Source organism: Gouania willdenowi, unplaced genomic scaffold, assembly GCF_900634775.1.
Source record: "Gouania willdenowi unplaced genomic scaffold, fGouWil2.1 scaffold_188_arrow_ctg1, whole genome shotgun sequence".
In the NCBI taxonomy this organism is placed as follows: domain Eukaryota; kingdom Metazoa; phylum Chordata; class Actinopteri; order Blenniiformes; family Gobiesocidae; genus Gouania; species Gouania willdenowi.
In genome coordinates, this window is record NW_021144938.1 from 425,272 (window position 1) to 452,514 (window position 27,243).

General features: G+C 38.4%; 1 protein-coding gene and 1 pseudogene across 4 annotated transcripts; one reads left to right on the forward strand and one right to left on the reverse strand.

Annotated features, from left to right (window-relative positions):
- Positions 1-505: 505 nt before the first annotated feature.
- LOC114458799 (tubulin alpha chain-like) lies at positions 506-3,208 on the reverse strand (annotated as a pseudogene).
- LOC114458797 (DNA repair and recombination protein RAD54-like) lies at positions 1,658-26,891 on the forward strand. 4 transcript variants are annotated; one of them, XM_028441181.1, is made up of 5 exons: positions 1,658-1,910; positions 16,495-16,569; positions 17,168-17,278; positions 17,375-17,435; positions 26,761-26,891. In XM_028441181.1, exons 1-5 carry the CDS (start codon positions 1,896-1,898, stop codon positions 26,883-26,885), a joined length of 387 nt encoding a protein of 128 aa, XP_028296982.1. In that variant the 5' UTR covers positions 1,658-1,895; the 3' UTR covers positions 26,886-26,891. The 4 variants fall into 4 exon arrangements, with proteins under 4 accessions (XP_028296982.1, XP_028296981.1, XP_028296984.1 ...); XM_028441180.1 differs by lacking the exon at positions 1,658-1,910 and adding an exon at positions 6,674-6,758; XM_028441183.1 differs by lacking the exons at positions 1,658-1,910; positions 26,761-26,891 and adding exons at positions 6,674-6,758; positions 17,957-17,992.
- Positions 26,892-27,243: the final 352 nt, after the last annotated feature.

Below are 27,243 nucleotides of genomic sequence, written 5' to 3' on the forward strand. Positions count from 1 at the left end.
GGCCAGTGGGTATTGTGACTGAGACTTTTCCTACTCCAGATGGTCGGGTACGTACAGCTTCTGTTAAGGTGAAATCGAAGATTTACACCCGTCCGGTTGATCCCTCTTCCTCAGTTGGCTGAGGAAGAAGATAGTACTCCAGGCAGTCTTCCCGGGGATGGACAATTATTCTGACTGACAATTGGGGGCGGCTGTGTTGGGAAGACTGGGGGGAACTAATGTTTGTTCCGTGTTTCTACACGTGCCTCTTTCAGTGTTGCACATTGTTCCATGTCCTGTTCTGACAGAGCTACCATGTGTGCATCATCTGTTCTAAAGTAAGTTAATTTACTGTTTAAATGTTCTTAATTTATTAATATATATATATATATATATATATATATATATATATATATATATATATATATATATATATTTATTTATTTATATATTATTATTAGTTTTAATTCATCACTGCAGCGCAAACAGTTGGTGGAACAATGACTGATGACAAACTTTTGGGGTGTGCAGTTACATCAAGCCCTTTAATATTCTTCTCCTTCCTCTCCCTCATCTTCCACACTATCAGCGCCAACTTCTTCATAATCTTTCTCCAGGGCAGCCATGTCCTCTCTGGCCTCTGAGAATTCTCCCTCCTCCATTCCCTCTCCAACATACCAGTGGACAAAGGCTCTCTTGGCGTACATGAGGTCAAACTTGTGGTTTAGTCTGGCCCAGGCCTCAGAGATGGCAGTGGTGTTGCTCAGCATGCAAACGGCCCTCTGCACTTTGGCCAGGTCTCCTCCAGGAACCACAGAGGGAGGCTGGTAGTTGATGCCCACCTTGAAGCCAGTGGGGCACCAGTCCACAAACTGGATGGAGCGTTTGGTCTTAATGGCTGCAATGGCAGCGTTGATATGGCAAGCCCTTTTAACATTTAATAAGTTATCTGAAATTCAATTGCTGATATCTGCAATTCAATTGTTACATGTAAAAATGTAATTGCAGATATCTGTAATTCAGTTTCTACATGTCGAAATGACATTTTGACATGTTGAAATATCTGTAAAATGGCTTTACAGATATCTTGAATTAACATTTCAACATGTCACAATTACATTTGAACATGTTCAAATGTAATTTCCACTAGTGAAAACTAAATTGCTCCATGTCCGCCAGACTTATTAAATGTTAAAAGGGCTTGCCATACGAAGCAGGCATTTGTGATTTCAGACACAGACAGCTGCTCATGGTAGGCTTTCTCAGCAGAGATGACCGGGGCATAGGTGGCCATTGGGAAGTGGATACGAGGGTAAGGCACCAAGTTGGTCTGAAACTCTGTCAGATCAACATTCAGAGCTCCATCAAAACGAAGAGAAGATGTGATTGATGAGATGGTCTGGCTCATGAGACGGTTAAGATTAGGGTATGAAGGGTGCTCAATATCAAGGTTCCTCTGGCAGATGTCGTAGATGGCCTCGTTGTCCACCATGAAGGCACAGTCTGAGTGCTCCAAGGTGGTGTGGGTGGTCAGGATGGAGTTGTAAGGCTCAACTACAGCAGTGGAAATCTGGGGTGATGGGTAGACAGCAAACTCAAGCTTGGCCTTTTTACCATAGTCAACAGAGAGCCTCTCCATCAGCAAGGAGGTGAAACCAGAGCCAGTGCCTCCACCAAAGGAGTGGTAGATGAGAAATCCCTGCAGGCCAGTGCACTGATCCGCCTGTAAAAAAAAAGCAATAAAATCCTTATTAGTTTTAAGATTAGGTTTTATTTCCTGCAACTTTCATTTCTTTTAGCTGTACCATTTTACGAGTCCTATCCATAACAAGTTCTATGATCTCTTTCCCAATGGTGTAGTGTCCTCGGGCATAGTTGTTGGCAGCATCCTCTTTTCCTGTGATGAGGTGATCTGGATGAAACAGCTGACGGTACGTTCCTGTTCGCACTTCATCTATAGAGAAAATCAAAGCAGTAAAGTTATGTAGTTTCAAAATAATCTAATGAAATACACAATTCAGAATAATCTTCAATCCATCGACGTTTTTTTTTTTTAAAAAAAAACATGACTTATTTAATTGGTGAAGTTTTCCTGATGTTTAGTCACAGGCCCAGGGCGCCATCTGCTGGAAGGGGCCAAATAGCACCACATTTCTTTTTTTTTTTTTAAATGATAATTTAAAAAGGTATAATGAACGTGAAACACACCCTTTACAATCACTGTACATGTTTTCTACTAATTGAATATTAATACTAAAAATCTGTAACTTTATATGTTAATCTTCTGCTCATATTTCTATTTATTTTATTCTAATTCTTGTTCTATTCTATATACAGTAATTATATTATGTTGTTTGCACATTGTGTTCTTTGATTTGATTTGTCAGTAACACAAAACCTAAAATCAAACAGGAAAGTAGAAATGTCCTTGTACTGAAACTGTATATACTGTATTTTAACTTTTGATTGCACTGTTTTACATTGTTTTTGGATTTTTGCACCATTGTTGTTATTGTTTCTTGAGACATTTGCACTATACCTGTAAGTGTTATGTTGTATTATTGTAATTTTAAATTTTAAAATAGGTTGTATATTTTTTCAATGGGTTTGTTGTATCACAGAATTGCATTGTTTTGTCTTGATATTTAAAAGAAATGATAATGTGTTCACAGTGATTCCAGTATAAAGAAGTATTCTGTGTATAGTTATAAGTTTGTTAGTCATAGTTCTGATATAATCATATAATAATGAGTAATGATATGATTACAAACCGATGACAGTAGGCTCCAGGTCTACATAAAGCACTCTGGGGACACGTTTCCCTGTCCCAGTTTCACTGAAGAAGGTATTGAAGGAGTCGCCTCCGCCTCCAGATTCCTGGTTAGAAAGCACCTGTCCGTTTGGCTGAATCCCATGCTCCAGACAGAAAAGTTCCCAGCAGGAGTTACCGATCTGGACTCCAGCTTGGCCCACATGAATAGAAATAATCTCACGCTGCAGAGAGAAAACAATATATCAGGATCCTGGCATCACTTAATCATGACATCAGTTGGTCATATGCTAATTTGTTTATTGCAAAATCTAATCATTTGTTCAATTATGAATATAAAGCAGATGAAGACAATGAAATCCTGTCTTACCATTGTTTATCTTTCTTTTTAAATGCTCAGGCTTTGGAGAGAAGTTGTAGTGTCAGAGAGAACTTTCACTCTGCGTTTCGACACCGTGTACTGTGAACTACACGCACTAAGTCTGACGTCATAACCAGTACGTCGTTGCGTTCCAATAATGTACACATTACACGCAATTACGTACTGGTTATTACATCAGATTTAGTGCGTGTGTACACACACACACACACACACACACACACACACACACAGTACATACAAATAAAACTTAGAGAAGAGAGGAAAACAAAAAAAAGAATTAAATGAAAATAATAACAAGTTAAAAAAGTTAAGTCTGTAGAGCATTCATCATCATACCTTTAAAGATGTATGCTCTACAGACTTAACTGTATAACAATATAAAACAACAATCGAGCCTTAAAAGTTGATTTATTTAAATGATCATCTCCTCCTTTATATTATCCACAGGTTTTTATCCAGAGAACTTTACTGATGAACTTTATCCAGAGAACTTTGCTGATGTCAGTAAATGTTTTAATGCAGATCAACCTCTCAGTGACTTTCACTTAATGATCTACATCTACAATGTTAGAAAGAAAACTACCATTTGCACAAAAAAAAAAAAAGTCGTAAAGCAACACAACATTAGTAATTATGTGAACACGTCTGTGGTGTGTGATGTTACTAATGTGTTTCAGAGAAAAGTGTTAAGGTTCATTAAAGTGTTAAGAAACGGTGTTCAGGTGGGCGGAGCCAGGTAGAAACCCAGGGTTTCTTTGATAAAACCTGCCAGCGACCAGGTTTAGTTCAGGACAATGTTGCCATGGTAACATACTCAGAGAAGAACATACCTCGCTTTTTGGAATGGGATACTCAGAGTTTCCCTCATTTGAGCCTGAACATAATCAGAGTTTGAACATAACCCGCTTTATGGAATACCCCTCAGCTCTCCTTGTCTGCAACAGAAAGGAAGTCATTAAAAAGCAAATCATGTAAAAAAAAAAAATCATTAAAACATCAAGTGATTTTTGATTGAATGAATGTCTTAGCAGCAGATTCAAGGTCCATAGAAAAACACTATTACATACAAAAATAATCATAAGAACAGTTCAAATGAACATTAGATTAGACAAGGCATTTGTTTCATTTACTATGTATTTATGCTGACATAACCTACAAGTGCAATTCAGCTACTACCAGTGTTCATAACACTGGTAGTAGCTGAATAAGAGTTTTAAATAATGTAAGTTAATGTCTAGCACAAACGCACACACAAACACTTACTTAAAATCATCGACCCTAATGAAAAAAAGAATAAAAGATCATTTAAGACAAGGTAATTTTCAAATATTTTTTTTAAATTGTATGTAAGCAATTTATCAAACTGGTTCCAAGTACAACTAACATCAAACAAAAGGGCTGACATGTTCTTATAGTCACACACAGTCTTTTTACTTTGTTTATCTTAAGTAGTGTAGCATTAGCAACACTTGCTGCATAACAAGGCCGCATATCTGTCAAGTGATTTCTATTTGTTATTGAGGTAACACTCATGTTAATAAAATCCTAATTTAAACAGTATTTGAACGCCTCATTTCACACAGTTCAGACAATCATATCCTTTACAAAATAAAACGTTACTGCTTTGGTTGCATTAGGCCTGGGTGATATGGACCAATATTCATATCTCTATATTTTTCTTCAAAATGGAAATAGGCAACATAAACCATTTGTTTTTTTCAATAGTTTTACATGAAAAACAATAATGGGTCAAAGTCAGTGGAGCCACAAAGACCCTTTTATTAATCACTAGCAGCACAATAACAACATTTTGTGTCACTTTTGACTTTTTCCTTCATTAAGGCTGAAATGTGATTAAATTATGTAGTGTTGCTTCATTCAGGGCAGCTCTGAGTTGCAGAAAGTCGTTTTTAAAGTAAATCACATTCAGGACACTGTCTCTTTAAGAATGTGTAAACAGCCCTGTTAGCTACAGCAGCAGATCTCTGCTGAGGAGCAACAGAGAGTTAGAGAAGAAAAACACATGCAGTGTTTCCTCAAACATCTCTCAGTGTTTAACACTCAGAACTGAGGACAGACAGACATCTGCACTGAGCTTCTGACAGACAGTCGCTAACACAGCTGACTGTGTGTTCGTGCACTGGGGGGGAGGGGGGTCAGTTTTTTAGACAAGTAAACTAACACTATAACACACACACAGCAATATACAGTGAACAAAATTGGGTAGTTACATTCCCTCTCAAACGGCGTCTGACTTCTAGAAACTCTTTCTGAAAGCATGCCGACGAGTCGGTACGCTCTGTGTCGAGAGAGGGCTCGTCAAGACCCGCCTTACATTGCTTCTGATTGGTTTATTATTGTGTGATGCATGCCATGGTTGGTTAGATTTAGGCACAAGGAGACATGGATTAGCTATCTCGGTCAGTCAATCAGAATTACTCGAGCTACGGCATGCCACGAGGATCAAAGTTTATTATCATAAAAAAATGGGGAATGGGGAAATATAAGCGTGAGAAATGTCAAGTGTGGTGTGAGAATGCGTCAAATTGCGTGACTGTCACGCTCAAAGCATAAGGCTTGGCAGCTCTGCAAATGTAAATGTCTAACTTAAATACAAGCAACATGAAATTAACAGCAAATATGCAATGTGTTGACTTGTATATGAACTGTAAGTATAATAGATAAACACATGTGCTTCATATACCCATTTATGTTTTAATTTAGGCTGTATTATAATTTAGGAATTAGGACTGGGCGATATATCGAGATTCAAGATGTATTGAGTTTTCTATTTTGGCAATATAGAAAACTACAAAGTCGCATATACAGATATATCTCGTATTTTGTATAAAAATACTTGTTTGACCTAACCCATAACAAGCCACACTATAGAACTCACTCACACATACTGTCCCTTACAGGAGATGTTGTATTGTGCAGCTGTTTGTTAATAAATGAGCCTGTGTGGCATTTTGCATCAGCAATTTTTTTTTTTTTTTTTTACCAAGAATTGTCTTTCTGGTCAGACTTGATATGAAATAAAAATTATTGAGATTCACCATTTTGAGAAAATGTATTGATATATGAGTTTTGGTGCATATCGGCCAGCCCTAGTAGGAATGTTCACAGCATTTTAATGTCAACAAATGTAGGCCTACCAGATTCTAATCACATTTGTATTTAAGTTTTAAGTTGTTGACATTGACAAGTGGCTATTTTAGATTTCCTGTACACTTGTATTAAAATATAAGGGATACTGGAGCTTGGTTGGGTTGGTGGGTTAGTCATATGTTAATGACCTGTTTGCCTTAAAATCACTACATGCTGTAAAATCATTATACTGCTGTAATTATTTTACTGTTGCAACTTAAGGGTTCAAGTTAAAGATTACTATATGGTTATGGTCCAAAGCAACATCAAATGCAGTTTTTTTTAATCAAGGGACATGAAACTTATGTTGCCGACTGGCTGGCTGGCTCCCCACACCTCGTATGAAGTGGGTCGGTCTGTTAATGACTCTCGGGACATGTTCGTCCCCCAGTCTGCCCCTGGTCTAATGACAGAAACAAGGAGGAAATATATCATTGATCCAAGACGAGGGAGCCGACTTGTATGGATCTGCATCAGGTTGTCACCTTTCAGAAAAGAAAATAAAGGACACCCACGTCACCGTGAACACAATCCTCATAAATAGAAACATTTTGACATAGAACAGTGTTTACCAAATGTTATTGCCCCATGTACCTTGGCTCTGAGCTCATGGTATACATTATTTATTGTGTCTGCAGGCGCGTCTAAACTCTTTCCTTTGTCTCGTCCATTATTAGCCTTGAATTTAGGCCTTTTTATTGATTTATTTCTGATTTTCTTGTTCATTGTCTGTGTGCATGTAAAAAAAATCTATAATGTTGAAAAATTACCTGAAATGTTTGTGTGAACCTCCTGAAAGGTGTTCATGTGCCCCTATGGCAGCGGTCTATAACCATTATTCTCAAAGGAGCCATTTTGCTTCCTCTCACCTGGATTAAAATGTTTCTGGAGCCAAAAAAATACCATCTCAACCATCTAAACTTCTGTTTAGCCTTTATATGCTTCCTTTAGGACACATTTTACAGAACTGTAAGGTTGATTATCAGAGCTATGCAGATGGCACACAACTATATCTATCACTGAACCCAGATGACTATGGTCCCATTGAGGTGTTGTATGACTGCTTAGAAAAGTAAACTGCTGGATGAGTGAAAACTTCCTTCAACTAAACCATGACAAGATGGAGGTGATTGTCTTTGGTAACAAGGAAAAGAGGACTGCTATCAGCGAGCATCTTGAGTCTCGAGCGTTAAAAGCTAAAGACCAAGTCAAAAACCCTGGTGTTCTGATTGACTCAGATCTTACATTGAGCAGTCAGATCAAATCTATCACAAAAACAGCTTCTACCACCTAAAGAACATCTCCAGAGTGAAAGGTTTAATGACTCAGAAAGATCAGGAGAAAGTTCCATGCTTTTATCTCCATCAGACTGGACTATTGTAATGGTCTTCTGACAGGAATCCCCCAAAAGAGCATCAATCATCTACAGCTGGTTCAGAACGCTGCAGCTCGGGTCGTAACCAGAACAAAGAGATCAGAACACATTACTCCAGTTTTAAAGTCTTTACACTGGCTATTGTTAAATCAAAGTTAAAGGCACTTTTTTTCTCTACTGCATATGATTGAGAGAAAGATTTTTGGTCATGTTGTTGATGTAATGTGTTTGTTGATGATTTTAAATGTTCTTATTGATTTTAAACAGTTGAATGTTTTATCATGTAAAGCACATTGAGTTGCATTGTGTATGAAATGCGCTATACAAATACATTTGCCTTGCCCTCAATGAAGACAATATAGTGCATAAAATTCTAGTTACAATTATATCGAACAATGTTATTAATAATAATTTTTAAAAAATGTTGATGTACTTGTAGTGCTACAAAAAATAACCCTGAATTTGATCGGTCAACACACACACACACATAAATATATATATATATATATATATATATATATATATATATATATATATATATATATATATATATATATAATACTAATTGATAGATGCAACATATCAAGTATGCTTATTAATCTGGTATGTTGGCAGTTAATTAAATATTTCCCAACACAAATAAAATCTTTATTTTCTTCCAGAATAGTCTTATTGTTGGTTGTTATCTTACCAGGGATATGAAACTTAAAGTTAGCCACAGGTGTAAGGAAAGTTTATGGTTGATGACAGTTATTACACAATACAATTAATTTTTAGGTTGACAAATTGTTTAATCATGATTTTATTTGGTGTCAATGTCATTTATCATTAATACCCTCTGTAAGAAATAACAATTCATTATTTTCTTATAGCTATAGGAAGCCATTGCAAAAGAGTCAAAGAGCCACAGGTTACAGACCCCTGTCCTCGGGGTACACATACCCCAGCTTGGGAACCACTAGAATATACAGAAATCTCTACAAACATTTTTAACCAAGGGAATATATATAATGTAAAATCAAAAATTAATGTATTTATTTAATGTTAACCTATTTTTTTAAAAGGTCATACATAACATGCCTGTTTATATTACCTAATGCTACTGTTATAATAAATAAATATTTCATTCGACTTTAAAACCTCCACATCCTAAACATTAAATCAAATCACATTAGTCTTTCAAATTAATCAAGCTTACAATCCAATCATGATGTGTCTACTGTATCAGCCTCAGGAGATGATGGATGTATGAAGAACTTCTCAGATTGTTCATAGCTACAGTGTTTTTCTCCTGAGGCTGTTTGATGTCAGACAGATCACCATGAGTCACTGAAAACTCTCTAGAGTTGGACATTTTTTCACACACACACACAGAGAGAGAGAGAGAACACAGTCACTGCTACGCACACACACACACACACACACACACACACACACACACACACACACACACTTGTGCAACAGCTTTCCATTTTTCCTCAGTACGTAACGCCTCATTTAAGGGCCAAATAAGGTACAATTCCATATTTTTTTTTTATCAGTCATTAGCATCAGACGGATAATGATTTACAAGAGGTCTCCAAGTAATTTCAAATTACTTTAGTGAGCCATTAAGGGATCATCTTAACTTCTCCAGTCTAACTGACATTAAGAGCTCTTTAATCCACCTCTGGTGGGATGGAGGGTGAGGGAGCAAAATGAGACGCCTGGCCAGCAGGATGGTGAAGGCAAGGACGGTCTGCACGGTTTTGGAGGTTGTATGCTGGGGGGTACCAAACAGGGCTAAGAGAGGATCAGGCGTAATGACTGTATTATATGCCGCACTAAGAGACGTAAAAATATCAGACCAAAATGTGTCAAGCCTGGGACAGAAAAAATCATGTGGGAGTGGTCAGCTGGAGATTGCTTGCACCTATTACAAGAGTCGGTTACATTGGGGTAGATCCGAGACAGTTTCAGGTTAGTGTAATGGACTCTATGTATAACTTTACATTGTAAGAAGCCATGCCTCACGCAGATTGAGGAGGAGTGCACCAACTTCAAGACCCGTTGCTAATAATCCTCAGATAATGGGGTCCCTAGCTCCTTCTCCCAAGACTCCCTGGGGCCCAAAACTAAACTGTCACCGATAGAGCTGTTCAGACTGCAAATGTTGGAGATCAGACGTTTCTTTTCAGGGTCAAGAGCCAGTAGTGAATATACAATGGTTTCAGGGGGGCGACTGTGGGGAGGCCTAGGCTTTTCGGCATTTGAACCCAAATGAATCCGTATTTTAAGGGACGGGTGGCAACCCTAGATCTGCACCACCAATAAAGCGTAACTTGTAAGAGTAAGAGAGTAACCTGGGCTTTCACCATTATTGGTAATATATTGTATGTTATTACAGATATGAAATTTGTCCTCTGCATTTAACCCATCCATAAGGAGCAGTGGGCAGCCATTTTTTGCGGCACCTGGGCAGAGAAGGGTATGTCTGCAGAGCCGGAGGCACCAGCTACAGAGCTGCTTTCTTCTTCTTGTGCTGTAAACGTGCAGCCGTAGAAGAAGAGTGCAGTCCTGTAGCTGGTGCCTCCGGGTCTGCAGACACATACTATTGGCTGGGGAGCAGTTTGGGGTTAAGGGACTTGCTCGAGTGAGATTCAAACCAGCAACAATACGATTTCAAGCCCAGCGTCCTTAATTCGTAACTTTTCCTGCGGACCAAGTCCTTCCCTGTATGCCTTTGCATCTGTAATGCATTTTGAGGAGCTTTTCTGTCCTGGCTGTGTGCACTAAAGTGTTTATGATAATAAAATAGTGAATCTCAATCCATGTGTAACCGGTTCTAAACAAAATTTGTGAAAACTGAAACTCAAAGTCTTGATTCACCACTTTCATTAAATGATGTCCTGGTTCGGGGGTAAAGACAAAACAAACAAATTAGTCTTTGCCATAGAAAATGAATGACTTCACACAGAGAACAATGCACACAAACTGCTTAGGCTGTTCACAAGTTTTTGCACACAGTCCAGGCTATCATGACAAGTACACAGTTTCAGACACCACGCCAAAAATCCCAGGTTTTGATCCTTTTTTCCTTAGTTTTAAAGAGAGCTGACCATCACTCAACCTCCCTCCACAGTGCACATGGTAAAGACAGTAAACGCACAGTCACACTGCTACCGAGAGGATTTTGCCCTCAAGTGTCTGTCAACTGCTGTAAAGTGTCATAAAAAAATAAATAATAATCCTAAAAATGGACACAAATATATAAATAAAATAAGGACATAGCCCCACCACATTTGTCTGCTTACACATTGACATAGAAAGCTTATACTTTGTTAATGATTTACTGAAAACTTAAATATGTATTTGTAAATGCTGAATACTTAACACATCAAATCACAGTAACTTTTAGGTGGGTTACACATGTATTTATTTTTAAAATGTATTTTAAATGGGCCTATAGGCTCATAGGTTTTTTGTCCAAAAGAAAAACAACCAACCCTAATATTCCTTGCTAAATACCACATACACAAAGCCAAATGGAGCCAAAACAAACCAAATCAACATCACTTTCAAAACAAAATACTGTAACCTAGTATTTTTACACAATTGAATTCACTGCAAACATAAGGCCATAAACATTTACAAAACATTCAAGAAATATATCAACACGGGCACCAAAGCCATCCCTTATGATTATATAGTTCATTATTTTTATGTTGTCTGTTCCTTTTATTGTCTTCCTATTCCTTTGTAGTTGTATGTTCATTTATATATTACATTGTGTTGTATTGTATTTATATTAGTTTAAATGAAGTAAATAAATGAATAAATATACCTATGACACCCCTCCATGTCGCGCATGCGCAGTTTCAGAGTGTGAAAATGCTTATAGCTCAATTTGTTATTTGATTAAGTACATTGTTTAGCCCCTTAGCTCTTTTTTGTTTTGTCTTTTATGTCTTGTAACCTTGTTTATAATCTGTATTCATGTGAATACGTGCCTTTTTATTTGTATCTACACTTGTTAAAAAAAAAATTTAAAAAAAAAAGGTATACCAATAAGGCGGCGAATGCGCGGTCTCGTGTGTTTTGGCCTCTGGTGTTTGCCGTAGTGTTGTGAAAGTATGCGTGTATCTGATTATGTATCTGTGTTCACGACTGAGTTGTTAGCCATTAGGTGGGCTTTAGATTGGATTGAACGAAATAAACCTGAGATGTCGTATATATATTCGGATTCCATGGCTGCCTTACAGGCAATTTCTGACCATCCCTCTGGGGCTAGGATAGATACTGTGGTAGAGATTTTGTGTTGCCTTCACCGGATAGAGTTGATGGGGTCTAGTATTGTTTTTTCCTGGATCCCATCTCATTCAGGTATTGTGGGGAATGAAGCTGCTGATAGGCTAGCAAAGAAGGCTCTTCTCGAGACGGAAATTGAATATGTGGTCCGATTGGGGAAGGCTGAGTGTGTCAGTGTTTTCAAAGCTACTGTGTATCAGCATTGGCAAAGGGAGTGGGAGAATGAGTCTAGAGGGAGGCATTATTTTAAGTGTCAATCTTGTGTGCAGGGCACTAGACTCCTGTGGGCAACTTGCCGATCAAATCAAGTTAAGATAACCAGATTAAGACTGGGGCATTGTGGACTAGCTGCATATTTAAATCGAATAGGCAAACATCTGGATGGATTATGTCAGTGTGGTCAATTTGAGACTATTTCCCATGTTCTATTGGCCTGTGGATGTTATTCTGTTGAAAGGGGAATGTTATATAAAGAACTTTCAACTCTTGGGCTGACAGTGTTTTCAATAAAGTCAATATTTGCACCAAGAACAGAGTCGATTTTAATAGATAAGGCAGTCGTGAGGTATCTCCAATCTTCCAACCTCTATTTGAGAATCTAAAATGGAGTGAATCTAAGTGAACAGAAGAGGGCAGCATTACGCTTCTTTTAGTGTACAGCCTGCCGGAAACCATTAGAAGAAGAAGTAGTAGTATTGTGAAAGTTTTAGCGCGAACATGCTTGTGTGTGCACTGAGCTTTTCTACATGGAGACAGAGTCTCCAGTGTTTTACTGAGGACAGTGTGAGACATGAGGCGGACTGACAGTCATGGTAAGGTCATTTATGAACTCCTTCATACTGTGTTCACTGCTAACAGGACCCGGGCCCTGTTCCAAGAAGCTGGATCAACATATCCTGAATTATCCAGCTTCACCGAGCCTGTAGTACATGGAGCTGGACTTAACTTTCCAACCAAGCTCATAATTATTAATCAGTCAGTCAAAGCTACGTTGCTTCTCACAGCAAGTTCTTAGTCGTTATAGTCAACTAAATGTCTACTAAAAGAGTTTATGCATTTTTTTTAAAGTGTCAATTAGCATTGATCAACTAGAGGGGTATTCCATAAAGCGTGTTATGTTCAAACTCTGAGTATGTTCAGGCTCAAATGAGGGAAACTCTGAGTATCCCAGTCCTAAACGCGAGGTATGTTCTTCTGAGTATGTTACCATGGAAACGTTGTCCGTGAACTAAACCTGGTCGCTGGCAGGTTTTTTCTACCTGGCTCCGCCCACCTGAACACTTTAATGAACTTTAACACTTTTCTCTGAAACACATTAGTAACATCACACACACATCACATCATTACTAATGTGTTGCTTTACGTTTTTTTTTTTTTTTGTGCAAACGGTAGTTTTCTTTATAATATTGTGGATGTAGATCATTAAGTGAAAGTCACTGAGGTTGATCTGCATTAAAACATCTACTGACGTCTGTAGTAAAGTTCCCTGAATACAAACCTGTGGATAATATAAAGGAGGAGATGATAATTTAAATGAATCCACTTTTAAGGCTCGATTGTTGTTTTATATTGTTATACAGTTAAATCTGTAGATCACGGCTCTTTGAAGGTATGATGGCACAGTGAATTGTGACGCTGCTCTTGGAAGTGATGGTTCGCGTCCCGCTTCAGTGTTTTTTTGTGACATTTTTTAGGACGTCGAGAGGACTCTGGCGACAATATTACATTAAAAATCAATATAAATGATGCGATATCAAGCGGCATTTACTGTCTTTATATCCAGTGTAACAGGAGGACTCTATGCAGTCATCCTATGCTGCTGACACGTCTCCTCAGACACACTTTATTCATATTATTCACCGCTCGTCACGTCACTGAAGCAATAAAGTGATGAAGCGACCAAAAAGTGTGACTAATTACAGGTGATTTAAGCCACTATAGTTACTAAAGACTGAACGCACCTTTAGAACAGGCTCAGTCCTCAAACACCGGCTTATTTCACCCATTACGGTGAATAAATCACTATTTTCCTGGTGGTTGCCATGGCAGCTCGAGTCATCTTCGATCCATTGATGATGGCTTTTTATGGCGCGCGTCCACGTAAGTAACCCAAGGTTTACATACTCAGGGTTGATTGACCCACTTCATTCCAGCTGTAATGGAATCAGATACCCAGAGTTTCCCATCGCGGGGTATGTTGACCTAGAGTTTATGGATAGACTCAGAGTTTGTTAACCCTCCTTTATGGAATACCCCTCTGATATTGGATGGAATTAATGTTTATAAACACACAGAGAAATATTTGATGCGAATAATGAGTAAGACCACTGGAGCTGGGCAATATCTCGATATTCAAGATGTATCGAGTTTTCTATTTTGACGATACAGAAATTACAATATCACCAACATTGGATTTTGTATTAAATAATTATTTTCAGGAGTCGCTGCTTTCTCTACTTCTCAGAACAGCATGAAAAGCGCGGTTAGATGGATTACTAAAGAACTCACTCACACGTGCTGTCCCTTATAGTCGAAAAATACAAATTTGTCACATCTTGTGCCTGTGTGGCATTTTACATCAGCAAATTTAACCCAGAATTGTCTTTCTGGTAAGAATTCATTTGAATTAAAATTATCTAGATTTATCTTGTATTAGAGCTGCACAATTAATTGAATTTTAATTGTGATCACAATTTTGTATGGAGGTAGATTTGAGTCTTTATTATTGAATTAAAAAAAAAAAACTTAAATTAAAAAACCTTTTTTTTTATTTAATTTACTTCAATCAAAAATAAATATTTTGAATCAACGTAAAAAAGTGTTCAAATGCAAAAAAACATTTAAAATTAAATTTTTTTTTTGATTGAAGTCATCTTTTTTGTATTTGGGCCATATTACAGGTTGTACACTTGTGTCTTTATTATTCAACCAAACACTAAAACATTTCAATCAATGAAAAAAAAGTGTCAAATGTAATTATTTGGGTCTCACATGATTTTTTTTTAGCATTTGATCACTTTTTTTTTTGATTTTAAAATATTTATTTTTGATTGAAAATATTTAAATTTTATTAATGATAATGATAAAAACACAAATATACCTCCATCATTTTTACTGCCACATTAGATTAACCTGATTGTTGGCAATATTTACATTTAAACAGGCTCTGCACTCTGTAATAGTGTATTTATTCAGTTAGCCTTTGGTACATTTTAAATTATTGGGGTAATTGTTTTTTAATTATTATTTTTTAATTATAATTCATTTTTAAAGCTTACTTTTGCGCTGTAAACTCCACACATATTTGTTTAAAAGTAGTGCCATAATAACTAAACTAAAAAATATTTTTACCAAATATGATAAATAATTGTGATTCTAATCATGATTACAGTATGAACAAAGTCATGTTGATTTTTATTGTGGCCATAATCGTGCAGCTCTATATCATATATATGACCATTTTTAAGAAAAAATATTGAAATATCAGTTTTGGTCTATATCGCACAGCCCTAAAGGCCACATGATCGTATGAGTTCTGAATGAATTATTGAAAGTTATACCGTTGTCAAGGATCAACCGTAGCAGTGGAGGCAGTCAATAAGGAAACCAGGCTCCAGGTTTTGATGCATCAGTTTTATCTGTTTGTTTATTTTTTAGTTTGCACCACAAGCACCGTGTACTTCAATCTCCATTCCACTCTCTACTGACCAGAATGAATGTCCTTATATACAGGTGTACCACTAATTAGCCTGTACCAAGCATGGGGTGACATATAATGTGCATATTAAAAGTACAGCATAAATATTTACACAAACACTTCCTAACAGACATTATCACAAACACTAACCCTGTATTAATATCATTAATCTTATTTACATCTCCTAAATTATTAAACTACATATTACATTGAGCTACACACATCCAGCTCCCCTGTTCCTAGTTTCTGCTTGGTTTCTCCCACCTGGAACTATAAAAAGGTGTCCAAAAGCCCTGGGGAATTCTTTTACCCGAACACCTCAGGAAAGAGGAAGAGAGCATGCACAGGTAAGCTTTGTTGAAGATCACATCTCAATCATATGCAAAACACCAGAACATATTTAATTGTTTTATCTTTCATGTCACTGATAAGTTATTTATCAATTAAACTGAAATGGATTTTCTGTGTTTATCACTAGATGAATCCTGTGGCCTGAACCATGTGCTTCACCATTTGACCAATAAATTAATTAAACCAATACAACAAAAATGTGTCTCTTAATTTCATTAAGCACTGCAGTTTGTCACAGTATTACAATTGACTCTTTTTAAATTACAACAGTTCATAAGTGTAACAGTCCATAAGTAACGTCACCTCGTCGTTACAACCGGAGTTTGATTTTTATTTGTTGATGACAATATCAATATATTTTGATACACTTTTCATTCACGTGTATTTTTTTAAATTACTCATAGTCTTGTTATCGTCACTCGAAAAAATGTAGTTGATGAAAACTGTGACGTATAAATCAAGACCTGATAAAGATTGTGATGTCATCACTTGTCCACACACAGAGGAGGAGCCAAGCACCGAGTCAGCGGGCCAAACGCAGCCAGGACGAGGTGGACCAGGACTGGACACTCAGAAAAGTAGGAGTGTTACTCATGATGGTGACTGAGAAACTCTTTAATAAAACATGAACAACTTTTCCATCTGTGTTCTACGGTTTGAACACATTGAGCTCAGATTGATAGGCCATGTTGTAAATGTCATCCTAACGTACTACTCGTACGAATTCTGATGTCAAAATCAGTATGTAGTGTGTTTACATGAGTACAACAGTTTCTTCAGTGTTGTTGGGGCAACGTTTTGGGGAAATCTGTAGCAAATATGGTTGATTTATTGGGAATTTCCAAAGTTTAAATTTTAGAGGCGTACTGTAGCGCCACCTTTAGGACGATTGGCCTGTTTTTGCAGCTGGGACAATCTGGAATGAGACTGGACCTTTGTGCAAAATTTGGGGTTTTTTTGTGCAAGAATAAGTAGAATATCGTGATGTGATATTTTTGTCCATGTTGCCCAGCCCTAGTTGCAGTTATTGCTTTATCCAAATAATGATTATAAAGATAATGTTTGTAATGTGTGTGTATGTGGAAGATTGTACAGATGTGGTAGTTTGTACTCAGATCTGTGTTTAATGCACTACTTTCCTGTTCAATCGTGATCTAACACTGCTTGGTTTCTCAGGAGAAAAGAAGAAAAAGTGAGACTGAGCTGCAAGAAAGCCACATTTCTCAGTTCAGAAAGCCTCTGACTCCCACTAACAACCGACCGGCCTGTAGTGATGGAGATAAACACGTAAGCATTGGAAACAAGCAACGAACCACGTTTCATTGGCATTTTTTACTAAATGCAGATGTTGATCACGTAACATCTGTTCAAATCTGTCTACAGGAGGCATTTATCCGAGCTATCCTCTCCAAGCCTTTCAAAATCCCCATTCCAAACTACTCAGGTAACACTTTTCCTCTTATGTTGTTTGTTTTTTCCTTCTGTCATCACCAGAGGGGTATTCCAGAAAGCGGGTTGTGTTAAAACTTTGAGTATGTTTGTGCTCAAATAAAAGAAACTCTGAATTTCCGGTTGTATAAAGCAAGGTAAGTTATACTCTGAGGGCCGGATTCACAAAGATCTGAAATAAAGGGTAGTAAATTAGTTGCCTACTTAAATGAGCGTTTTGCTCGTTTATTGTGGAGACGTCAGTGCGCACAAGCACTGACATTTGAGGCAGATGGAGTTCTCTGTCTGCTGTTCAAACATTTATTAAAGTAGAAAAATAAATACACAATAAAAATCTTTTTTTTTTTTTAAACAACTTTAAAACCTAGTAATATTGATATTGATCTGAGTTAATACAACTACACAGTCTGTCAACCAGTCTGCATTCTTTGAAGATGATCTACTGACCATCATCCAGCGCAGGTCTGAGCAGCGCTGTGTCACACACACTCTCAAATGTAACCATTGTGCCATCAGTGATCATGCGTAAATTATACATCTGATCGTTGTGGAAGACATCCTGCCTGGTTCCTGTTCCAAAGACGCCACGTCCCAGCGGCTCCAAGGATTACAGACCAGTCGCGTTGACGTCCCACATCATGAAGACCCTGGAGAGACTTATCTTGGTGCAGCTCCGACCATTTATAAGACCACACCTGGACCCACTACAGTTTGCCTACCAGCCCAAGGTTGGAGTTGAGGATGCCATCACCTTCCTGCTCAACTGTGTCTACTCTCACCTGGACAAGCCGGCGAGCACTGTGAGAGTCATGTTCTTTGACTTTTCCAGTGCTTTTAACACCACCCGTCCGGCTCTACTGGGTATGAAGCTGACAGAGATGCAGGTTGACTCCTCCATTGTGACCTGGATTGTGGACTACTTAACTGGCAGACCACAGTATGTTCGCCTGAGACACTGTGTGTCTGACAAAGTAGTCAGCAACACCGGGGTCCCTCAAGGGACTGTACTCTCTCCCTTCCTCTTCACCACCTACACCACGGACTTCAGCTACTGCACTGACACCTGTCATCTCCAGAAGTTCTCCGATGACTCTGCAGCGGTTTGATGTATCAGGGAGGGGGATGAGTTGGAGTACAGGGCTGCTGTGGACAGCTTTGTCACATGGAGTGAGCGGAACCATCTACAGCTCAATGTGACAAAGACCAAGGAGCTGATTGTGGACCTGAGGAGAACCAAAAGGCCAGTCAGCCCTGTCTTAATCCAGGGGGTCAGCGTGGACATTGTGGAGGAGTACAAATACCTGGGAGTGGTGATTGACAATAAACTGGACTGGGGGAGGAACACTGACTCCCTCTACAGGAAGGACCAAAGCTGCCTCTATTTTCTGAGACGGCTGAGGTTCTTCAACATCTGAAGGAAAATGCTGAGGATGTTTTATGAGTCAGTGGTGTCGAGTGCCACAGAGAGGAGGAGCCTGTCCAAGGTGAAATCCATCCTGGTCAATGTGTCCCACCCACTCCATGATGTGCTGGTCAATTACAGAAGCACCTTCAGCACCAGGCTGATCCAACCACGGTGCTCCACAGAAATGCCACAGGAAATCATTCCATGATTGTTGTATATATCTAAATCACATTTGTATATTTGTATTATTTTGTAAATATGTGATTCATATTGGTATATATTTGTTTATTATTATTATTACTATTATTATCTATCCTACTTTTTTCTACTACTGTAATGTGTGTGTTTCTGACCCCTATTTTTAACAGTCTTCACTTAATTATACACTTATTTATTGTTTATTCTTCTTTGTCTTTGTTAATGTTTTTATTCTTTATTTGTGATGTGTTCTGTGGCTGTAACAAAAGCAATTTCCCCCTGGGATCAATAAAGAAATTCTGATTTTGTTATTGCAATTAAATAAATTAATTTATTTTATTGCATAATTGTGGCGTATCTGATCCCTTTTTCTTGAACAGTGTGTGTTTTGTCAGTTATAATCTGATAATGTCTTACATATAATACGAGATGGGTTTTAGATTCATTATTTAAAGTTGTTCAAAGCACATTACTGCATGACTTACATGATCTCCCTTAAGGCAGGCATACACTGTGCGATTTTTGGCCCATTTTGAGCCGATTTTTGACTCGTGCGACTATTTTGTGGGATCGTGCGAGTCTCTGCTAGATCGTGTGTCGTGCATCGTGTAGTACACATGGGGTCACGAGAAGCGATTAACACCTCACGACCAGCTCCCGATCAGCAATGGTAGGTCGTAAGGATTTCAAACATGTTTGAAATCCAGTCGCTCCTCGTGAGCTCCTTGTGAGGGTATCGCACAGTTGAAGCAGTGCCACGGACCGGCTTACCGTAAACGCTCACACTGCGCATGCGCGAACACCGTAGGACCGCTGTAAAATTGACGGACTGTACTGTCCATCCAGCTCCTGGTCCATCACATCGCCGTGTTTTCTTTTTTTAAAGCTCTTTTTGCTGAGATTTGCAAGTGTCTCTCCACTTCCGGGTTTTTCTTCTTCATCTGTTTTAATGGCGAAGCTTCAGCTTTGGACAGTACAGTGTGAGAACATGAATCGTGAGCTGCTCACATCCGACTCTGCGTCTGAGTTGCACAGTTTGAGCTGGAGCTGAGTGCAACGATTGAAAAAAAATCGCACAGTGTATCCCAGCCTTTACTTGTCAGCGATCAGGTGTGCTTGCCCCTTTAAATGTTATCGCCAAAAGAAATTGTGGGTCAGCATTATCTCGCCTCCTTTGGTAAAGGATGCATCAGTGTTTTCTAGGCTAAAGGAAGTAAAAAAGGGAGCATTGAGCCTCTTTTCCTTTTTATCACGGCCGCTATTTATACCCTTGTGAAGGTGAAGGTGAAGGAACAGTGGATAGTAAAGGGGATGGGAGGGAATATTCGGACACAGCCTTATTGTCCACCGAAGCACAGTCACTAGAGTCACGTGTGCGCCCAGAACCAATCACTGCACAGCTCCACTCCGGTGCATGCCAGAGCCAATCACAGTGGTGAGCTAGAGTCACGCACCAGACGTGTCCGTACATAGCCAAGCAGACACACGAGTGAGAGAGAGTTTAAGGCTCTTTCACAAGTTTTGAGCTCCTGTGGACTTCTCTTTTGAGGAAACATACTTTTGACTGATCCTTTTGTGGTGATTACGTTTCAAAATGTTCATTTTAATTTATTTTGAAATCACAGCGAATTCAACGCAGGTTACACCAGAAGGAGGGTTAGACCGGAGAGGGGGGAAGGCCATCTGAGCAGCTACACTCACACTGATATATTAGCAAAGCTCTCAAGTCTCACACATTGGGGCGTGAGATTCAACCTGATGTGACTCACTGAGTGTGTGCATGTGTGCGGCTGAAGCGCGTGCATGTGCGAGCCCGCAGGAGTAGTGAGGTCACACACACCACCACCATGCTTCCTCTGGAAGTGTGAGCCACACACATGATTGAGAGATGAAGTATTCTCAGTCTGCTCGCTAAGTTACATATGTTTGTATATTAATTACTAACCTTGGATGATAATCACCCCTGCACTAAGAAATGTTAAATGCTAAATAGTTTTATTTGTACAAATGTGTTTTTTTTTTTTCTCATCAGATTTCACCTAAACCCACAGCATTGATGCCAACTTTATCCATTTATCATGTGCATGTCCCATAGAATGAAACCAGGGAAAATGCACACGCTATTTTAGTTTGCACCCGCACATACAGTATACCCCTTTGTAACACTAGAGTATGTACACCTTTTTGTACATCCAACCTTCAAACACATACTCATTTGGCCATAATTGATAACTCTACTTAAGCTCCCACATAAATACATACTTCCAACTGGCACTATTATATTAAAAGGCTAGATGTCTTGTCCACGCTGCCGGCCAATAAGCCTTTTCACACTCTGGAACTGCGATCTGGGGGGGTCATAGGTTGAGAGGGATAAAAAACGTAAACAAGCTTGTTTACTCTGTTGATATTTCCAACCTAACAGCGTTTGTTTTTCCAGAGATTGTTGGTATTTTAATAGTGTTCATATTTATATTACACATATTCAGACTCGAGGAGGTGTCCAGATGTCAGTTACGGCTGATATGAGCACTTTTAAAAACTGATAGGAGCAGCTTAGCAGCAGTATGGAAGAAAGGGCAGTCCCTTCACTTCCACACAGCAGGCTACACCTGGTTGACGAAAAAACACCGACTACCCAGGTCTCCAGAGGGCGGGAATGATGCACATATTCAAGCACTTTTGTAAAACAGATGGGAGAAGCAATATTAAAGCAACTGACCACCTCTGCTTTCTAGTAGTTTGTTTTTTTTTGTAGTTGTTACCCTCAGCCTCGGCTGAAGAGTATTGTCATCAGTTCGTCGTCCGTCTGTCTGTGTGTGTAGAGTGGTGTAGGTCTTTTACTGCAATACCACCAACCATTCTCACACCAAAACATTGATACCTAATGGGGGGATTCCAGGGTAATAACAAAATTCCAGTCGGCTCAATTTTTTGTGAAAAAAACAGCATTTTTGAGGATTTCAAAAAAAGCTTGTTGTGGACCTGATTTTACAGAAGGAAAGGAGGTGGACCATTCATACCTTGCTGTAAGGTGACATTCACTCAGGGCTCTTGATTAGTGGCAAAAAATGTTATCTTTGTGCTTGTCACAGAAACTACTACGTAATAAAATTGTATGCATTAACACGTGAATAATCATATTTCATGTTTTATTTCCCTACCGGTATTAAAATATAATGGATGAACCATTTCCAACTATAAATTCACTGAAGTACAGTGTGGCAAAAAAACTATGTTAATCGGCCACCAATTGTGCAAGTTCTCCCACATAAAAAAGATGAGAGGCCTGTAGTTTCATCATAGGTACAGTACTTGGTCACAATAAATCAATATAAATTATTTTTTGTGACGGTTAATATTTGAGGATTTTTCAAATGTCAGGCTGAGGGTTTTATGTTGTTAACTATAAAGTAGTTTTGAAAAATGCTTATAAATAAAATGTAATGTTATTGATAAAGTAAAGCCAGATTTGTGTGTGAAAAGGACAGTATGAGTTCTCACTTTGAAAAGGTAAATTTACGAGGTCCACTATTCACGTACCATGTCTGATTATTTTTTATAAGCTATATTTACAAATTTGAAGGAAGTGCACAAGATGGACCGGCCGATAAGTGAAAGAGCCTAGGCCTGGGCCGATACCAGATTTTGCTGGACGACATATTTTCCACAAATTATTTTTGTTAGACCAAATTAACCACTAATGTAATATAACATATCATATTGTAGCGTTTGCGGCCCGGACAGACACTACGGGCCTACCTAGCCGGAATGACGAGGGACACTGAGTGGGCTGCCGTTTAAACCGGATGAACCGGGTTTATACCCTCAAAAACAGGCTAATACTGGGTTTGGAGGGAGTGCCCGGAAAATAACAAAAGCGGATAAGCTAACTCAACTAGCCCACTGGACGAGGAGTCACTCTTTTTCTTCATTCCCCCCTTCTTTTAGATTCCTCTTCCGCTCCCAACAAAACTGGCCTATCCGACTAAACTAGGGCAACTCCTTCCCCCACAACTTCCCATCAAATCCCCCCAAAGTCCTGCCGGGTCGCTACAATATTAATACAAGTACACCCTTTCAAACGCAATCAACTTGTATTTCTCATTAGTATTTTTTACCATTGTAATTGGAATTTCAAGAACCTTTAAATATTTGAAACAAAACAATTAAAATAAAGTGGTTTGTTATAAAAGTCAGAGGTGTCATAATGCTGATGCACCAGGGCTGCCAAGTTTCAGAAAATGACAAGAATAAGACTTTAGTGACATGATGTGTTCCAGCGAAAGACGATGTGCCCTTTTTTAACATGGCTTTGGCCTGTTTTAAAACGTTGGATTTCTACTTAAGACAGATGTCCTCACCTCCATGCCAGCGGCTCTCCCTGCACTGTGGCCTCCTCATGCGAGTTTTAATCAACCAGAAATTAGAAATGAAAACTAATTAAAAAAATTGACAAAATACATTTATTTGTCAATATTTCATTTCAACCAACTCTCCATCATTTATCTGGGGACATGTCTCATGTTGTAGGTGTTTGTCACAGATGTTGATGCCTTGATGACAGAGGCAGGGGGCTCCCACTTAAAACACTGTGGCCCAAGGCAGTGCTACCTTTACCTCAGCTCTCCTTGTCTGCAACAGAAAGGAAGTCATTAAAAAGGTAATCACGTAAAAAACATTAAAACATCAAGTGATTTTTGATTGAATGAATGTCTTAGCAGCAGACTCAATGTCCATGGAAATACACTATTACATACAAAAATAATTATAAGATTGTTGCTCCTCTGGGGTTCAGAGGGAATACGTGTGTGTGTATGAAGTACTCAGCTGTAACTCAGCCTGTGATAAAGAATGGAGACGGCACGTGTTCAGCTGCATTTACTTCACACCAAAGATTGTTCTTCCTCTAACATATTTTCACAATCAACCACAGCAGTAATCCAGATACGTATTCTATTCTAAATGGCCTTAAAGAGTCCCAAAGTCCATGTGGCCATAGCTTAGTAAAGCTATACTAGTCACACATTATACTTACACAATTACAGTTTCTCAAAAATTACAAAAATACAATACAAAATGTACATTGTTTGTAACCCAATGTATTTAATATATTTATACCTTTTACCCTTTTTACTTATTTTCACTATGAAATGAATCACTATTTATATATTTATCTTTTAACAATAACTATGAATATGCTTTTAGTCAAATCACTAAGTTTAATATATAATTCACTAAACACGTGCACAGCTGTAGCCCTATACCTCAAAATGGCTGCTCGTATCTAATACAGTTGTACAATAGCATTACTGGTATTTGGTAATAAACCTAAAATATGCACCTTTGGAAACAAATAAAACACACACGTAGGAGTGGGCGATATGGGGAAAAAAAATCTTATCACGATTTATTCTTTGTAAACCCACGATCACATCACAATTTTTTTCATTCAAATCATTTCAAGACTATTTTAAAGTATATACAGTATATTAAATAGTTTTACGTGAAAAACAATAATGGGTCAAAGTCAGTGGAGCCACAAAGACCCTTTTATTAATCACTAGCAGCACAATAACAACATTTTGTGTAACTTTTGACTTTTTCCTTCATTAAGGCTGAAATGTGATTAAATTATGTGGTGTTGCTTTTTTCAGGGCAGCTCTGAGTTGCAGAAAGTCGTTTTTAAAGTAAATCACCTTCAGGACACTGTCTCTTTAAGAATGTATAATCAGCCCTGTTAGCTGCAGCAGCTCTGCTACACAGAGAGTTATTTAGAGAAGAAAACACATGCAGTGTTAGTTTTTTTACATGAGTAAACTAACACTATAACACACACAGAGCAATATAAACAGTGAACAAAATTGGGTAGCTACATACTATCTCAGATGGAGTCTGTCCTCTAGATCTTTCTTTCTGAAAGCATGTCAACAAGTTGGTGTGTTGTGTGAGGTGTCTAGACACGACTCGTCAAGACCCGCCTTACGTATCTTCTGATTTGTTTATTATTGTGTGAGGCCTGCCGTGGTTGTTTAGATTTAGGAACCAGGAGACAGGCAGCTCTGGATGCACAGAAAACAACACAAGAAATGGGAGAACCAGAGGAGAGTTTATTGCTGTGTTTTGTGAGCATTAATATCAGTTTAAATAAAAACACCGGATGGAAAACAAAAGCCCCGTTGTGCGCAACTTGTGCAAGAAACAGTTTGTCTATTGAGGTGTATTGACTGCTTAATATGATATTAATTTATTCTATATACCTTTTCACTTAAAAACTGAGTATGGGCCTTCAACAGGTGGCCTTAAACATATAGGGTTTGCAATCCTAGCCAGTTATTTCTGTAGCTCTGCTGTTGGATGTTTATTGCCTGTCAATCGTGGAATTTGCTTATTGTTGTGCTGTTCTGCTGTTGGGATGTTTATTGACTTGTGAACCTTGAAAGTTGCCTGTTCCCAGGCTGATCTTTCCTCCATTTACAGCTGTATACATAAACAGTCTAACTTTGGCCTTCGTTTGTTGATGTATGGGACTTCTACCACCGTAATAGACATTTGTGACTTCCTTTCTTTGCCTTAAGGCTAAAGCCTTAGACTCCACCTGTTGGGTTTCAGATTTCTCGTCAGTCCATATATATGATGGCCAAGCTGGATTTCTTCAGAGCATGATCTGACCCTGTTTGCTCTCATTGAACTGATATCTCCAGTTCTCCTGTTTTTGCCTCAGAACATGATTTGACCTCCTTTGTTCCTCCAGTGTTCCGTCTCTGCCCTGGTTTTTGATTCTGCTTGTTTTAATAAACTTTGTATTATTTTGTCAGCTTCAATGAAGACTTTTTTCCACACTACACCTCCTTTTTACCATCCACATCATCACCTGGGGAGACACGGCACTATCACCAGAGCTCTTCTAGGCTCAGCTTCTACCTCTAACACGTGCTAACACGTAGCAGCTAGCAGCTTAATGCCAACATGTAGCAGCTAGCACGGACAACAGTCTTAGTGGGAGCAGACAGTGTCTCCAAACCACACTGGACACTCAGACAGGGTTCAGAGCCAAAATGAATAAATCCATAAGTGACAAATGAACAAAGTCAGTGGATAAATGATAGTAGACAGTCGACCACTCTCTGTGGTAGAGGATGTGGGCGGGGCTAGAAGCACTGCTACAGATAGCATTGTCTGACCCAACTTATCACCTGCGATGTAGAAAGAATATTTCAAACTAAATTCATCAGCTTCATCAGTTGCTCTATTTATTTCATGCCACAGATATTCTAACTATTTTACACTGTTCAGTTTCTACTTCTCTGGAATGTTCTGGACTAAGTCCTGTTTTTTCCTTTTAAAACACAAACACACATTTGTTTTATAAAAAAATCCAGAAAAGTGTGAATATAGCTTAGTTAAATTTAAGTTTGTGCTTTTTGAACAATGCAATCATATTATTTATTCATTACATTATATTAGCACTCAGTGATGCAAACACTATTTTGTTTAAGTTCATTTATTGTTTTCATTGTTTCAGTCATATACCAAAATCCATTTCAACTAAAAAAAAAATGTTGTTTCTTATGTCAAATACTGTTAGGCCATTAATTTAGATTAATTCATTACAAATTTTCTCATTAATTAGATTCATTTTTAATCAAGTCCCACCTCTCGAAAATATACACAATGATAACAAAATCAATCAAACCCTTTTTTGTTTCCTGTAAAGGAGAATCTGTTCATGGACTGCAGCTCCAGGATCATTTCCACATAAAGAAGGAAGAGGAAGAACTGTGGGAAAGTCCGGAGGTAAAGCAGGAAACGGATTATGCAGTTTTGCATAGTGTACTGTAGAGCCAGAATTTAAAAGTGTAAAAATGTATGGCCCTGTGTGTAAAAGTGTTAGCCCCCTAAACCTAATAACTGGTTGGGCCACCCTTAGCAGCAACTACTGCAATCAAGCATTTGTGATAACTTGCAATGAGTCTTTTCTAACGCTGTGGAGGAATTTTGGCACACTAATCTTTGCAGAATTGTTGGAATTCAGCCACATTGGAGGGTTTTCAAGCATGAATCGGCTTTTTAAGGTCATGCTACAGCATCTCAATAGGATTGAGGTCAGGACTTCGACTAGCCACTCTAAAGTCTTCATTTTGTTTTTCTTCCATTTATCACAACAAGTCTTACAGGTCCTGAAGCAGCAAAACAGCCC

Excerpts from the sequence above, each read along its gene's own strand:
- LOC114458797 (XM_028441181.1), top strand. Across the intron at positions 16,570-17,167 it reads AGGACTGGACACTCAGAAAA|GAGAAAAGAAGAAAAAGTGA; the intron begins GTAGGAGTGTTA and ends TTGGTTTCTCAG. Across the intron at positions 17,279-17,374 it reads GTAGTGATGGAGATAAACAC|GAGGCATTTATCCGAGCTAT; the intron begins GTAAGCATTGGA and ends ATCTGTCTACAG.